Source organism: Schistocerca americana, chromosome 2 (genome assembly GCF_021461395.2).
Source record: "Schistocerca americana isolate TAMUIC-IGC-003095 chromosome 2, iqSchAmer2.1, whole genome shotgun sequence".
Classification (NCBI taxonomy): Eukaryota; Metazoa; Arthropoda; class Insecta; order Orthoptera; family Acrididae; genus Schistocerca; species Schistocerca americana.
The window spans coordinates 210,107,145-210,124,047 of record NC_060120.1 but is presented as its reverse complement, the minus strand read 5'-3'; the positions used below and the strand labels follow the sequence as shown (position 1 = coordinate 210,124,047).

At 40.9% G+C, this 16,903-nt stretch overlaps 1 protein-coding gene across 4 annotated transcripts in view; it reads left to right on the top strand.

The window, feature by feature from the left end:
• Positions 1–16,903, top strand: part of LOC124595241 (cryptochrome-1) — a 100,109-nt gene that overhangs the window by 66,776 nt on the left and 16,430 nt on the right. For all 4 annotated transcript variants that reach the window (XM_047133903.1, XM_047133901.1, XM_047133900.1 and 1 more), the window contains exons 8-9: positions 13,180–13,444; positions 14,234–14,481. In XM_047133903.1, coding sequence (XP_046989859.1) covers positions 13,180–13,444; positions 14,234–14,481 — 513 coding nt within the window. The remainder of the gene's footprint in view (positions 1–13,179; positions 13,445–14,233; positions 14,482–16,903) is intronic.

Genomic DNA, 16,903 nt, shown 5'->3' with positions numbered 1-16,903 from the left:
GTAGGATAAGTCTGTGGGGAGTGTGGTTAAGTGGGGGGGGGGGGGGCAAGGTTCACAGATGGATAGTGATATGAACTGGGAGGTTCATTGTTGGGATTAGGTTGGCTTTGGTTTGAGGGACTGTTGGCAAAGAAGTGTTTCCACTGTAGGGATTAGGGATCAGGAAAAGAAGAGTAGGTCTTTGACAACTCCAACATGGTTAAATTTGGGGGGGGGGGGGGGGGGCTGAAGGTTCAGCTTCTGGATAGGACTGTAACTTGTATGGGGTGGAAGTTTTTGGTGGAGAGGTTGACAACAGTGTTTTGGGTCTGCTTGGGTTCTTGGTTTTGTGAGGTGTTGTGAGGGAGTTTTGGAGAGTGTGGTAAACTGAAGAGTTCTATTAGGCAGTGTCCGGGTGTTGTGAGGGGTTGACGAAGGGGTTCAATTTGAGTGGGATTAGTGATGATGGTTAACATCTTACTCCAACCTTGGGGCCAAGGTTGGAGTAAGATTTTAACCATCACTACCCCTTTACCCCTTGGACCCCCACACATCACTGTTGGTGCCAACCCCTATATCACAACATCCTTCATGTCCATGGCCTTGCCATTATCGAAAACTGCCTCCCCAACTTACTTCAGAGTCCAGATCCACCATTTCATTGCTTGTACACCATACCAACCATATCCTGTCCCACAACTGTTTTTCCTTTGCAGGCAAGGTTTACAAAAACCTTAACAGACAGGTAATACCCCCCACCCCCACCCCAAACCTAGTCCACAGACAGATTTCCTGTGCCATATCCTCGCATACCCCCAATCCTCCCACCAACCCCGAGAATCAACTACAAAGGCGCACCCCTAGACTGGAACAATTGAAACATATCCTTTGCCATGGCTTTGATTTCTCTCATTCTGCCCAGAAATGAGAGACACCCAACCAAGATCCTTCCCGTTCCTTCTAAAGTGATGTTCCATCAACCACCCATCCTACAAAACATCTTAGATCATATCACTGTGGCAGACCAAGGTGCAAGACCCACCCAATCCACCCATCCAGCACCTCCTACTCCAGTCCTGTCATAGGTTTATTCTGTCCCATCAGAGGCTGGGCCACCTTTGAAAGCAGCTATGTCATATACAAATTCTGCTGCAAACACTGCACAGACTTTTATGTCAGTGTGACTACCAACCAGCTGTCGACCAGGACTACCAACAAGCTGTCAATTAGGATGAATGGCCACTGCCAAACTGTTGCCAAGAATGAAGTGGACCACCTCGTGGCAATGGTTGCTTCACAGCCTGATCCATCTGGACCTTATCATGCACCGCGAACTTCTCGGAACTCCACAGGTGGAAGTTATTCTCTGTTCCTGTAGCCATCCTGACCTCAAACTCAGGTAACCCACTATCCCCCCACCCTCCACCCAACAGTTTCCACTTCCTCTGTCCTGTCAACCTCGCACAATTCATAGCTACACATCATATTCAGCATGTGTCACTGCTACAGTCATGCCGGCCCACATATCTGCCAACCCTCCCTCTTTGCGTTCCTAGCCAGCAATCTGTCTCCATTTGAGCTACAGCCACCCACCCCCAGTCCCTCTCCCTGCCTCCCCACCTCCCTCCTCTTTTACCCACCCCACCTGACAGAATCCCTACAACAAGAAGTCCACCTGCCTAAAAATTACATTGGCACTGTTAATTTAGCCAACACTATGTAGGGGGGTGTGTGTGTGTGTGTGTGTGTGTGTGTGTGTGTGTGTGTTTACTCTAGCTCATCAAAGGATAACTCCGAAAGATACGAAGTTTTCCTCCTTTTATGTATACCTATTGATAACTAAGTGCTTCTGCTTTTTTGTGAGTAGTGTCTTTTTGTATTAATGACAGTTTGAAATGATGGATGAAATGCTGCATCAGTTAACTCGACACTTTTCAACATTTATTGACTTGTGTATCATTACAGTGTTCAGTTTCTATACAGTAATTTGTACAGTATGTTTGTGACAGATTAGCATGTATATTCCATTATGAAATATTTGACAGTGGCAATATATTGTCACGTAGAAGAACGTGTAATTAGATGAATGACGAACACTAACGTCACTTAGCAAAGGTTTATTCAGCACTTGCACATACAAGAGTGTGAAGGGAACTGCTTCCGGCTAGAACACATACAGTATATATACAGTTACAGAACATTCCAGTACAATGATTCTTGACATTTGTGGATACTTTTAGAATGTACTCGAACCGAATATAGAGAGTAAAATTTTACAGTCCAGGTGGGTTTAGAACGCACAACCCTCCATGCAACAGTCTAGTATCATAACCACTACACCACAGTGACTTTGCTACTGAGCTTCTTCTGCGACATTGCTCCCTCCTTAAGAGAACAGCATCCTGGTGGTATGTCCTCCTAGTCTGGGAACGAGTTATTGGTCCTGCATATTCCGACTCTCAATGACTGATGCTTGCACTGGTGGTGATCTACTTAGAACTTCCTTTGCCACTACACTCTTCGTCACCTTTCTGCTTGTTGCCTGACATTGGAGCTTCGAATTTACCCTGGGTTGCAGGATCCTTATAGGGCTTCATTCGAAGGACGTGGACTGTATATCTGATCTTTCGTCGTCTTGTGTTGGGGTCAAAATCTTCAACTGTATAAGTACCATCAGACAACTGTCTTACAACCTTATAAGGTCCAAAGTAGCGCCTGAGGAGCTTCTCAGAGAGACCAACCTTCTGAACAGGAGTGAAGACCCACACGAGGTCACCAGGCTGGTGGACAACAGGGCAGTGGCTCACGTCATACCTTTGGCGATAGTTTTCTTGAGCCTGCAGCGTGTGGAGTCGAGCTAACTGCCGAGCTTCCTCAGGTAAATCCTGTGGTGTCTTGTTTGGTGGTGTTGTAGGCCAACGTCACGAAAGGTAGCACCTCATCCCAGTTGCTCTGCTCAACATTGACGAGCATTGATAGCATGTCAGCCGAGGTCTTATTAAGGCATTCAGTAAGCCCGTTAGTTTGCGGATGGTAGGCTGTCGTCATGTGATGACTAATGTTGCACCGATGGTTTATCTCTGTCACAAGATTCGATTGAAAAACTTTCCCTCAATCTGTAATTAATGACCTTGGGGCACCATGTTTTCATACAATGTCTTCCACGATGAATTTGTCTACCTCGGATGCTTCGGCTGTTTTTAAGGCTTTTGTAATGGCTTAGTGTGTCAGATAATCAGTGCAAACAGTAATCCATCTATTGCCACTAGCAGATGTTGGAAATCGTATGAGGAGGTCAATCCTAACACGCTGGAAAGGCGTTTTGGCTGGTGGAATTGGTGTGAGTCGGCCAGGTGGTTTCTGAGGGACTGCCTTTCTCCTCTGGTACCCTCGACAGTGCGACACATAATGACGAACACTCCTAAATAGACCTGGCCAGAAAAATCTCTTGTGGATCCTATCATATGTCTTAATAAATCCTAAATGTAGAACATCTAAGCGTATGTGTTTAGGAATCACTAGTAGCCACCTCTTTCCAAACGGATAAAAGTTTTTCTTGCAAAGTAATCCATTAACTACCTTAAATTGTCCTTTCACATCCTCTGACCGATTTAAGGCAAACATAATTTGAGAATGGTAATAATCCGAGGAAGCTTCTCACATCTATAATACTTTAAGGAATAGGAAATTCCGTTATAGATCTCACCTTTTCTGGGTCTGAGCGCACACGTTCATTTCACTCAAGGTGACCAAGTATTTTGATTTCTTTTGCTCCGAAGAGGCACTTCCTTGGATTAAGTTTCAGTCTGTCTTGTTGGGGACACTTAAGAACAGCCCTCAGTCTTTTTACGTGTTCATCAAATGTCTCTGAGAACAATATAATGTAATCTAAATAACAAAGACACATCGTCCACTTCAGGTGACTTAGAAGATTATCCATAATCCAGTCAAAAGTTGCTGGTGCCTTACACAAACAACATGGCATTACCTTAAACTCATACAGGCCCTCAGGGGTGATGAATGCAGTTTTCTCACGATCAGCCTCATCTACTTCGATTTGCCAGTATCCCGAGTACGTGTCAGTGGTTGAGAAAAACTTAGCCACCTTCAGATCATATAGTGTATTGTCAGTTCGTGGAAGAGGGTAAACGTCCTTTTTAGTTATCTTATTAAGCTTCCTATAATCAACACAAAAGCACTAACTGCCATCCTTCTTCCTTACGAGAACCACTGGTGATTACCATGGGCTCTGCAAAGGCTGAATGATATCATGCTTCATCATTTTCTCTACCTCGTTGCGAATTATTTGATGTTCATTGCTGACACACAGTATGCTCTCTGGCTTATTGGTTGATGGTCTCCAGTGCCAATCCGGTGCTTCATCGTCGATTTGTCTAATTTGCTCTTCACCTGTGGATTGAAGCATTCAGAGAACGCTTGAAGAATGACAAGTAGCTTCTTATGTTGTTCCTTGGTGAGATCTGGTGATAGTCGACCTAGAAGATCTTGTCTCGTAGTGGTAGTGCTAATTTCGCCCACAGACTCGGCATGGGAGGTTTCTAGGACGGTCAGCTATTCTGCAATTAACAGCTCAACGTTTGCTACGCACATGCATCTTGGAAGGATCTGCGGTTCTCGGCGACAGTTAACTATTCATGATTCACTGAATCTGTTCTTAAACGAGACGACAGTGGCTGGAATGACCAAATTATTCTTCAGTGGTGTGCTTCTCTTAAATTCCACTACAAGATCCATGGGTTGATGCATGGCATGACACAACAGTTACCTTTCTAGTGCTGACTGCAGGAATGATCACTTCATTCAGCACACATCGTCTCCACACACTTGGATGCTCATCTTCCTGTCCACAGTATCTCATCTCGTATAGCATAATCTTGGAGTGACCACAATCTATAATTGCCTGAGAAGCTTTCAAAAAGTCCAACCTGAGAATGACATCATGACAACAGTCTTGTAAGACAAGGAATTCTAAGGGCTGTGCATGGCCACTTATACCCACACGAGTGATACATCTTCCTGTAGGTCTTACAATTTTTGTAGTGATCTATGGGGAGGATTTTTCTATTCGGCGGCCTCACTTCCAAGGAAGGTCGCACCCTTTAGTTTTCCAGATTGCGGCGGCTAGGTGATCAGCTGGAGCTTCTAAAAAGGCGATGGAGGCCTTGATTGGTGTGTTTGGGAGCGTCCTCTCCATCGGCTAGCTTGCGGCGATGGTGACCTACGTTGTCCTGCACCCACATCTTCTTGTTCATCTTCGTCGTTCCGGAGTTGGCGTCGTTCTAAGATTAATCTGCAGTCTTCTGGCGCAGTTGTCCCAAACAGGTTCCTCATGCAGCATTGTAGAAATGTAAATCCATCTGGGTCTCGACTTTTTCACCATTTTAAAGGGAAATGAAGGACAAGAGATTGGCTTCAATGTCTGTTCCACTTCCTCCCTCATGACCTCTTGAAGCATCTCAGTTTTTTTTTTTTTTTTTTTTTTTTTTTTTTTTTTGTCGTGCAATGCAAGTGCCTTCGGAGCTTCCTCTCTCACTATCTGATGAAGAACACTTGTGAAATCAGTTTCTTCCTCCATCACAGACATTGATACAACGTTTGGAAGCCGTTCAAACTTTTTGTGTGTAATTATTTTTTGATGCATTGTCTCAATATACTGGCACCATTTTATGAAGTCGTCTGCTGTCGAAACCTCCTTCAGGAGTAGGGCTTGCACTTCTGTCATCGTGTGTCGCCGAAATACTTGCGCAGTTCTGCCTGGAATACTTCCCAGCTTGTGAACTTCTCCTCGTTGTTCTCAGAACATTGCTTGGCATTGCCCTCCAAGTAGAAAAATACGTTAGCCACACACACAGTGTCATCCAATTTGTTAAATTTGGATATACGCTCATATACCTTCATCACCAGAGAACCCGGAAGGATGTCTCATGTGGTGGCATACAGTTGCTGCCATTGTAAAGTCCTCATCTTCTTCTGTCTCCGATAGATTGCGATCTATTGAATATATCTCGAACCCTGGGTTCTCGCCACGTAAACGTCGGCTCTGTTGCAGCCCGATGGGAGCCACTGTGTCGTCGATAATGTGTGCTATCACAAATTCCATACCCAGCGTCTCCACCAGAATAATGTCACGTAGAAGAAGGTGTAATTAGATGAATGGTGAACACTAACGTCACTTAACGAAGATTTATTCAGCACTTGCACATACAAGAGTGCGGAGCGAACTGTCTGCGGCAGACCATTCCAATACAATGATTCTTGACATTTGTGGATGCTTCTAGAATGTACTCGAACCGATTATAGAAAATAAAATTTTACAATCCAGTTGGGTTTAGAACTCACAACCATCCATGCAACAGTCTAGTATCATAACCACTACACCACGGTGACTGTGCTACTGAACTGCCTCTGTGACAATATGCCGTACACTTGCTCTACGTATTTGGTGTAAAAACAGCATGAAGTTAGTTTTGTTTACATATACACTACACATAAAAGTTGTTCAAAGAGATGTTGATGAAATGAATGCGAAAGGGGGACTGACTTTCTTGATGTCCACAAAAATAATTAGACATGGATATTTGCCTGCTGATGAGTAAGAGAGGATTAGCTGAAGCATAATTCATTATGCACATTTATAGACATGCATATGAATATTAATTCAAATTTGTTATTACAATTTCATTTACTTTAGGAAAGCTTGCAAAACTAAATGACATGGAATTTACAGAATTAAATGGACTATTTTGTGAATATGGTGTGTACTCATGTGGGGATTCATGGTTCCTGTAAAGAATGGCTAAAATATGGAGTTTTCTAGATCAGATAATTAGCAAATTAACATGTATTCCTAATGTTAATGAGAATTTTTGCAGTCAGAATAATTAGGGCTACATAACAAGATACCTGAATTTTGGAAATAATTACCATTTAAAAATGGAACATTCTTAAAGATGCAAACTTTCTTTGAAAAACTTTTAAAATATAATAAATTGTAGGTTATCTGTGGGTGAATTGTCTGCCTTGTGAATTATCCATAGTCTATTTCTTCCACCCCCCCCCCCCCCCTGCTCGAACACTGCAAGCAGTGGATTGTAATTGTTGAGGAAGATGGAAGATAGTCATTAGTTTCTGTTAGTGCTGGAAATGTGTTGTGTTAATGATTGGAAATCGTATACAAACTTGAAGAAGCCAGTATTGTTAGATGAAAACTCACATTGATTTACAGTATGGTGAAACAATGATCCATGATTTTCGAAAAACCAAAGATAAAATAATCCAATTTGCTAGCAGTTCTAACTCATTTGTTGGAGTGGAAGGCTATGGAAATGTCTACATATGCAGAACTGGATAAAGCCATATTGGAATGGTTTCAACAGAAAAGGCAGAGGGCATCTGACCCCATATGTACCACATAAGCTCAGTTTTTCCTCAAAACCTTGGGGATGGAAGGATAATTTAATGCATCCTTGTGGCTAGTTAACAAAGTCTAAAATATTGCTGTCCAAAAAGAAAAATTAAGTGGGCATAATAAGGCTGCTTCTGAATTTTGTAATGATTCCCAGGAGTTTTTGCATGAGAAAATTTAGAACTGGAGTAAATATACAATGCAGACAAGACCGAGTTCTTTTGAAACTGTCTACCAACAAAGACTTAAGCTTTTGAGATGGAGCATAGTGTCTCTGGTTATTAATCGAGCCAGGAATGGATAACTGTATTGTGTCGTGATAATGGTATGGAATCATTTGAAGTTAAACTTGGTATAATAGGCAATACTAAAAAATCGTGCTTTTTCAAAAGAAAATAAATGCACAGTTTACCTGTCCATATCTTCACCAGAAAGGGGCCTGGGTGGACCACACAATATTTCAAATGTGGTTCTATAATTGCTTTGTGCAACAGTTGTGAGAACATTTATTGTTGAAGGGTCCATCTGCAAGGCTGTATTGCTACTGGACAATGCACCATTGCATCCAAATGAAAATGTTCTGAAATTGGCTGATGGGATGATATTTTTAAAATATTTACCCCAAATGTGACAGCCTTAATCCAAACAGTGAATCACAGTCATTGCTGCCATGAAGAAAAATTATGGAGGAAGTCTACTACAAAAAGTTATTGATGAGGGCAGCAATCTTTAAACATTTTGGAAACAATTAACTGTGATAGACACAATGTAGAAGTGTTGAAAGTGAAACAATCATTTATAGCCATGTCATGGGAAAACATTAACCCTAAAATTGATGTCATCAGTAACTCTTATTACGAAGAAGACTGTTCATTAGCAACATTAGCAGCTGTTTTGAAGAGTACTTCAGGGTGCGAAACTGTTGACAGAGAAAATATTTCGTATTGGTTTGACTTTGACCACACACAGCTAGGTCATTAGATGTTGAGTGACACTTCTGTCATTTAGCGAATACGAGGGGAATCCAAGGAGGCAAATGACAGTGACAAAGATGAAAACATTCCTCTAATTTCAGAAACGGTAATCAGTCGTGCATCATCACTTCAGTGGACCAGAGGATTACTAGACTAAAAGAAAAGCTACCTCACCGAGGCAAAAATCAGTTCGAGATTATTTGTTTTAAGAGTAGTGTTATGTTATGTGAAATTAAATTGTTCTGTATGGCTTGTAAGTTCCGTATTTTCACACGTACTATGATGATTAAAGTAGAATTTATCATAAACATTAGTTAGACATTGTAATTAATTTTTGTTTTTGAACTATCCTAATACATTACTGTGTATTTAAATTGTGGATTACCCTCAGTTTTCCAGTCCCCAATTACTGAAGATAATCAAGAGTTTACTACATGATGTTTTTGGAAAAAGTAAGATGTTTGTGAAGTAGAGGGGGTGAGGTCTTTTAATCAGAAGTATAAGACTTAAGTCAGAACAGTTTATTAGCTCACTTTAAATTCTACATACAGGTGTTTTTACCAATCCTCAAATTACAGATATTTACCCACAAAAATTATTTCTGTGTAAACCAAATAGGCTATAAGCATCAAGAATTGTGGAATTACCTTATGAACAATAAGACTTTAAGATTCCCATGTTAAGCAAGAAAATGGATAATTAATTTGTAAAAGTTGTACATGGGTTATTCCCACAACTATGTCAAATAAATAAAAGAAAAATAATGATAATATTTTACTGTCTGGAATTTTATAAGAACGAGTGGATGATTCCAGTTTGCTCTGTTACAAGAAAACACTACTACTACATTTTCAGCATTGCAGTCATAGTTGTGATCACATACCATTGGTTGTAATCCACCTGTGGCTTTCTGTTGTTGCCTTAATTTTAATTGTCTGGTTGTGCCTAAGGTGAGCTGAGTACTTTATTTTTCATTTTTATTTTACTGGAACTTGTATAATAAATTTGCAAATAAATATATATAGTAAATGTCTGACAGGTTAAAACTGTGTGCCCGACCAAGACTGTTTATCGGAACTTCGAGTTTGACGAGCAATGCTCTTAGTGATTGAGTTATGCAGGCAAGGCTCATGACTCACCCTCATAACTTCATTTCTGTCACTATATTTCACAGAAGCTCTCCTGCATATTTTGCTGGACTAGCACTCTTGAAAGAAAGGGTATAGCTTACTGTGGAGAAATGCATTGACTGATGATAGTAGCTATGCCAATTCTCTGCCATGTCCTTCCTTTCAGGAGTGCTAGTCCGGAAGATATGCAAGGGGTCCTCTGTGTAATTTGGAAAGTAAGAGAGAAGTACTGGCAGAAGTGAACCTATGAGGGCAGTGTGTAAATTATGCCCGGGAAGTTGAGCTGGTAATAGGTAAAATAAGGGAAAGGCAACCACTTACTTACAGATGCAGAAGTTTGATGATAACTGGATCCTCAGCATTTGTCAAATTTTTGAATGAAATCGTTCCACTTTTGGTTTTTATTTATTGAAATTGCTTTTAATAGCCAAAAGCAGAATGATTTCATTTAAAAATACGTATAGATGATTGGTGCATGGCACACAGATACACATAATAGAACCAATTAACGTTATCTTTCAAGCTCTTGCTCTTTTTCTAATAAGAGTACACAGTTACACCCAACGACACAGATGCCGAAGTGTACACACTCGTAGTAGCAGTGACACCAGTCACTTAATATTAGTTATTGAAAGTAGTTGCCTGGGAGTGTTAGGGAAGGATGCATGAAGCAAGGAGAGGGTAGCTGGGTAGTGTGAGGCAGGTCTTTTGCAAGATGACTCAGCAGCTGCATAGTAAGATGAAAAGAGTTCTGAGGGTAGCATATATGAGGGTTAGACAGGAGATGAGGGTGGAAGGGAGAAAAGGAGAGAAAGATGACAGTGAAGAGGGAAACAGGGAGGAGAGAAAGTAAGGGAGAGAGGAGGGAAAAAATACGGGGGAGGGTTGGGAAAAACTGGGAGAGAGAGAGAGCGCATGCAGAAAGGGGGGGGGGGGGGGGAGAAGGAAGAGTGTTGGGAGAAAGTAGTACACGATCTTGAAGGGGAAGGAGTGGTGTGGACAGAGAAGGGAAAAGGAAAGGTGGTTGGAAAACAAGTTGGTGGAGATTTAGGCCAGGGGGATTGCAGCAGTGCAGGGTACGCTGGAGAGATAATTTCCCATCTGTGTAGTTCAGAGAAACTTGTGCTGTTCAGTGAAGTAGCTGTTGAAGTCATTAATGTTGTGGAGTGCAGCATGTTCAGCAACTGAATGGTCAACTTTGTGGTTTGCCACAGGTTATCAGTGGCCATTCATGTGAGTGGCCACTTGGTTTCTTGTCATGCCCCCATAGAATACTGTACAGTAATTGCAGTGTAGCTGATATATAACATGGCTGTTTTCACATGTGGCCCTATCTTTTATTGCATAGGAGATGTCTATGACTGGACTGCGGTAGGAGGTTGTGGGTGGATGTATGGAATAGGTCTTGCACGTGAGTCGACCACAAGGGAAATGACTCATGAGGTGCAGGATTAACAGCAAGAGTGTAGCAGGGATTAACAAGGATATTCTGTGGGATGGGTGGGAGTGGAACATTACTTTGGGTGATGTGTGTAGGATATTGGGTGGGACTCCCTCATCTCATCTCAGGGCACAACGAGAGATAGTCAGAGCCTTGATGAAGGTTGTCATTAAGCTTTTCAAGATCAGGGTGACACTGAGTGATTAGACGAGTGATGGTCATTGGGTGGGTGGTTAACAGGATTATTGGTGTCAGAGGAGTAGATGGCATTGGATGTCTGTTTACTGATGAGCTGGATAGGATATTGTGTGTCAGTAAAGGCTCTGGTAAGGTTATTGGTATATTTCTGTGACTCCTGCTTTCCGTTCCAGATGTGGTGTCCATGGGTAGTGAGACTGTATGGAAGAGACACTGACGTAGAACAGGCGACAGCTCTCTAAGTTGTGGTATAGTTGGTGGCTGGTGTGCTTGATATGAGTGGATATATTTATGGAGACATCTGAGAAGAGAACATCAACATCTAGGTAGATGATGTGTGGAGTTGAGGAGGGCCAGGTGAAATGAGTTTGGGAACAGGCATTAAGGTTACAGGGGAAGGAGCAAAGGTGCCTGCCCATGAGTCCAGATCATGAAAATGTTATCAGTGAATCTGAACCAGACAAAGGGCTCTAAGTGTTGAATAGAAAGGAAAGATTCCTCCAGATGGCCCATAAACAAGCTGACATAAGAATGTGTCATGTGATTATCCATGGCAGTGCTCTGGATTTTTTTTATATTTATTTGGCCTTCAAAAGTGAAAGAATTGTGGGTCAGTAAGTGGTTGGCCAGAAGGATTAGGAAGAGGTGGTCAGTTTGTTATTAGGAAGACATTGGGAAAGGCGGTGTTCCATGACTGCATGGTCATGAGCACAGGGGATGTTTTTCTGTATAAGGCCTTTGCACCCACAGTGACCAACCAGGAGTCTGGCGGTAATGAGACAGGAACTGTGGAAAGGTGGTGAAGGAAGTGAGCAGTGTCTTGAATGTAGGATGGGAGGTTACGGATAATGGTTGGGAGGTGTCAGCTAACAAATGCAGAAGTTTGTTGAGTGGCAGCATTATACCCAGCCACAATAGGACGACCAGTGGGGACACCTGTGGGGTTGGGTTTGTGGAGTTTGGGGAGTATGTAAAAGGTAGGAGTGCAGGATGTTGCTGCTGTGAGAAGGGAGATGCTGTCAGGTTTTGAGATGGATCTAAGGCCTTCAGTAACTACTGAAGGTCTTGTTGGACTTCTGGGATGGGATCATGGTCGTAACGATTGTTTGCAGAGCTGTCAGAAAGTTGGCAAAGATCCTCAATCACATAGTCATTACAATTCAGGATCTTTGTTTGTGGGAAGGATAATAAGGTCTAGATTGATTTTCAAATCAGGAATATTGGCTGGAAAGGAAGGATTTCTCCAGACAGCCCATAAATGCATTGCCATTGGAAGGTGTCATATGAGTATCCATGTTAGTACAACAAATTTGTTTATATACCTTATTATCCTTCCTGCAGACAAAGACACCACCACAGTGGTCTCCCCCCTTTTTACCTCCCATCTCCCATACTCTACCCTCCCTCTCCACCACCACCTTCCCCCCCCCCCCCCCCCAAAAAAAAAAATCCCTTATACACTCTGCCCTCTGACCACCTTTTGTCTTGCTGTGCGGCTGCTGAGTTATCTGGCAAAAGACCTACCTCACGCTACTCAGCTTCCCCCTCCTTGCCTTGTGCATCCTTCTCTATCCCCTCCCCACCTCCATCTACTCAGCAACTAGTTCTAATAATTGATATTCAGTAACCAGTCTCACTGCTACTGTGAGTGTGTATGTTTGAGTGTCTGTTTAGTTGTGTGTGTGTGTGTGTGTGTGTGTGTGTGTGTGTTCGTGTTCGTGTACTTCTCGTACTCTTCGAAAAATAGCAGGAGCTTGAATCTGGTGTTCACTGTTACTGTTATACGTTTCTGTGTGCCACACACCAATCATCTATAGGTAAGTGGTTGTTTTTCTCCTATTTTACATATTTTTGCATCCACAAATTTCCATTATTGTTATGAGTTGGTGGTAGTATTGCCCATGAAAGTCAAGGTTCCGAGATAGAGTCCCAACCTAGGACACAGTTTTAATCTGTCAGGAAGTTTCAAAACAGTGCTCACACTATTTTAGAGTTAAAAATTCATTCTGGTCTCATATATTGTTTTCCCAGGTTTTATTGGAGCATTCATGACTTGTTCCACTCTGTTTACAATGGCAATCTTCCTTTGAACCAAAAGATCACTGGCCAGTTAATATGGAGAGAGTATTTTTACACAATGTCAGTCAATAATGAGTTTTATGGTGAAATGGCAAACAATCCAATATGCCTGAACATTCCATGGAAAGATGGATCTGAGAAGGGACATCTAGAGAGATGGCAAGAAGGGAAAACTGGATATCCTTTCATTGATGCTGCTATGCGACAGCTAAAGCTGGTAATATCTTCTACATATCTTACAACTTTTTTATCAGTTTGATGAATCTGAAAGGGATCTTACCCATTTTTAAAATCTAAACTGCTTTTAAGCTGACCTCATCATGTCTGCTTGTGTCACAGCAGCATATAAAGTCAGACAAAGAGCTACTTTCCGAATGAAACACCAGATGTATTTTATATATCTATCTTTTTCTTTTTTTATATTATCTCCTTCTACCCTGTGATGAAACAACAAGAAAAGTAATATGAAGTGTGATTAGATTGCTAGTGAGTCTCATTATGAATGCTATGTTGGCACGATTAGTTTAGTGAATACTGTTGTGCTTAGCACATAACTGATTCATGTAACTTGCAGCTTAAAAATATATTTTGTTGCATTAAAACTAAATATATTTTGATTGCATATTACCTATTGAAATAATTGAATAATAAAAATTTAGGAGGTACTTGGGTCATGTCCATAGTGTATATAAAGTGTTCTTAATTCAGCTGTTTGATGATGTAACTGTTATTTTTGTGGTTTCAAATTTTGATGCCTCTTATTCATTTAAAACCTGACAATTAGAGCTAAGTTGTTAATGAAAAATAAATCTATGCAAATTTACTAACAACCATCAGAGAATATCTCAGTGATGTCTATCACGATATCGCAGCATGGGGAAGATCAAATGTGTGTGTGTGCGTGTGTGTGTGTGTGTGTGTGTGTGAGAGAGAGAGAGAGAGAGAGAGAGAGAGAGAGAGAGAGAAAGGAAATTAGTAGCTAAAATATGTCCCTCTGTTCTCACAGGAAGGTTGGATTCACCATGTGGCTCGTAATGCTGTGGCCTGTTTTCTTACACGTGGAGATCTGTGGATCAGTTGGGAGGCAGGCTTGCAACACTTTTTGAAGTACTTGTTGGATGCTGACTGGTCAGTGTGTGCAGGCAACTGGATGTGGGTGTCCAGTTCTGCTTTTGAACAACTTCTTGATTGTTCACATTGTGTTTGCCCAGTTAACTATGGCAGGCGGCTCGATCCTTGGGGGGAGTATATAAAGTGAGTTAACATAATGTCTCATATTTTACTGTTTCGTTTGTTTTCATACTGATGTCACTGCTAAAGCTGTTGTACTTACAGCCAAAAATTGAAATAACCTTCACAGAGTCAGTGTGGAATGTGATGCAGTGACAATTCTACCTTTAAGTACTGCAAGGAAAAGGTGACTCTTTTGCTCCTAATAACACTTAATCTGCAGTCCTCTACTATCTGAGTTCATGTTGATATTTTTATGGTTCTGTACCTCAGTTGGTGTAATCGAACCCTTATAGGATCATTCTGTTGCCTGCCTGTGTCTGTCTGTCTGCCTGACCGACTCCTTTTTCTCAGGAAAGGGTAGAGGTATCACCTTGACATTTATGTCACATAGTACTGTCTACAGTCCCTTGATGGTGTGAAAAATGTAAGCTTCTAAGTTAATGAAATCAAAAGATACGGCCACATATGTCACATATTTTGATACAAACTCAATAAAATCTATACATGAACTAGCTATATGTTAGCTTGGTAGTCTAGTACTAAAGACATGCATGCAACTTGAGAAGTTGTGGGATTGAATCTCTGACCTTCACACCTCAACGATGGAGGAGTCACACGAAACATGTGATTTGGATTACATGTTAAACTTTGGGTGCTTTTTTCCTGGATGGGTAATTGGGCTAGTCATCGAAATGATGACCAAAAGAAAGGCTTGTACCAGGCAACTGAGCCACACAAAATTATTTTATCTATACACGTAATTAAGTTTGTATGGAAGCCTCAGAACATGAGTGCAACTTTTTTGTTGTGGTGATCTTTGATGTCATTCAGTGTACTGGACATTTGTATGGGTTCATGTGCCCATACTGATATATTGTCCATGGTGCACGTAATCATCCCTTTATTACAAACTTTTTATTGCATATTTGTGTAACTGTAGCACTTAACAGATCTGACGTATCATAGTTTTCCTGGACCTTTCTAGTTCTATGTGTGTGAAGCTATTAAGTGAAATCTGCTATGCAGTTTTTCACTAAATTATAGAACTCCATTAAACTTGCTGTTAAATACAAATTATAAAACATATAAAAACTTAATTATTATGTATTTTTTAATTTTAAGTGAATAACTCCCTCTGCAGTGGTAAGTGAAGTACAAAAAAAAGCACATGCTGTCAGACACCTAAAAATGAGATTAACAGAAAGTGCAAAGCTGAAATGGCTAGTGGAAAAATACAAAGCTATAGAAGCATGCATGACTGTGGGAAAGATAGGTGACATGCACAGACAAATTAAAGAAACCGTTGGAGAAAAAGAGAGGTAGACGAGATGAGTGATAATGCAACAAGATTTTGACAGAGGACTGAAGGACCATAATTCAAAACAGGGCACCTTTAGTAGACATCAGCCCTATGGAATTGGAAGAACCAGCCATTATACGATAAAACTCTTACACCTGGTATGCAAGATGTATGAGACAGGCAAAATACCTTCATATAATAATAAAAAAGTTTTAATCCCGATTCTAAAGAAGGCAAGGGCTGACTGGTGTGAATATTACCAAACATCAGTTTGATAAGTCATAGAAGCAAAGTATTGACACAAATTATTTGCGGGATAATGAAAAAACTGATAGAAGCTGACTTCAGGAATTCTCAGTTGGGCTTCCAGAGAAATTTAGGAACACATGTGGCAATACCATTCTTCCATTATAATACAGTTCTGTTTTATCCATGGCTTCTTTTGTTTTACCTGTATCTCCTTTTGTTACCTTCCTTCCAGACAGTCTGGGTTTCACACTGAATGACTTGAAGAATATTTTGAAGTGTGTTTTACTTGCCACAGCAATTTGTTTAATGTCTATACTGTTTACAATGCAACAGTTTGTACATTGTTGTGGAAGGGCTATGGCAAAATGGAATGTAGTCCACTGGGATATATGTAAGTAAATGCAACTATTTCACCTTAAATCTAAATAAATGCAGCCATATTATCACGTTTTTGCCATTGACACTACTTAAGTCACAGTAAATATTCAAATATTCTTGTGCAGTTCTGGAGCTGATGTCATGCTGCTGTTGAAAGCATTTATGTAACTGGAAACGTTACCCGTCTGAAGATGGGTATGAATACCAAAAACCGCTTACGGTTCTAAAATAAAAGCATTTTAAAAGGTTTGTAGCTGATAGCATTATTCACCAACAGCCATTAACAGGCATGGAGTTCACAGGATCCATTATGGATAAAATATCATTGATCATTAAGGTGTTTTAAAGCAGTAGCATCCTGAGCAGTAGCAATTCTCCGGATAAAATGAGTGCCAGTTTCATCGTTCAGCTGTTTTATAGTGCTTACAATTTCATCACTGATGCTGGTGATCTCTTTTTTATTGTTTATTGGGAGTACATCTGCATTTGATATAGTGATACTGCAGGTATCACACT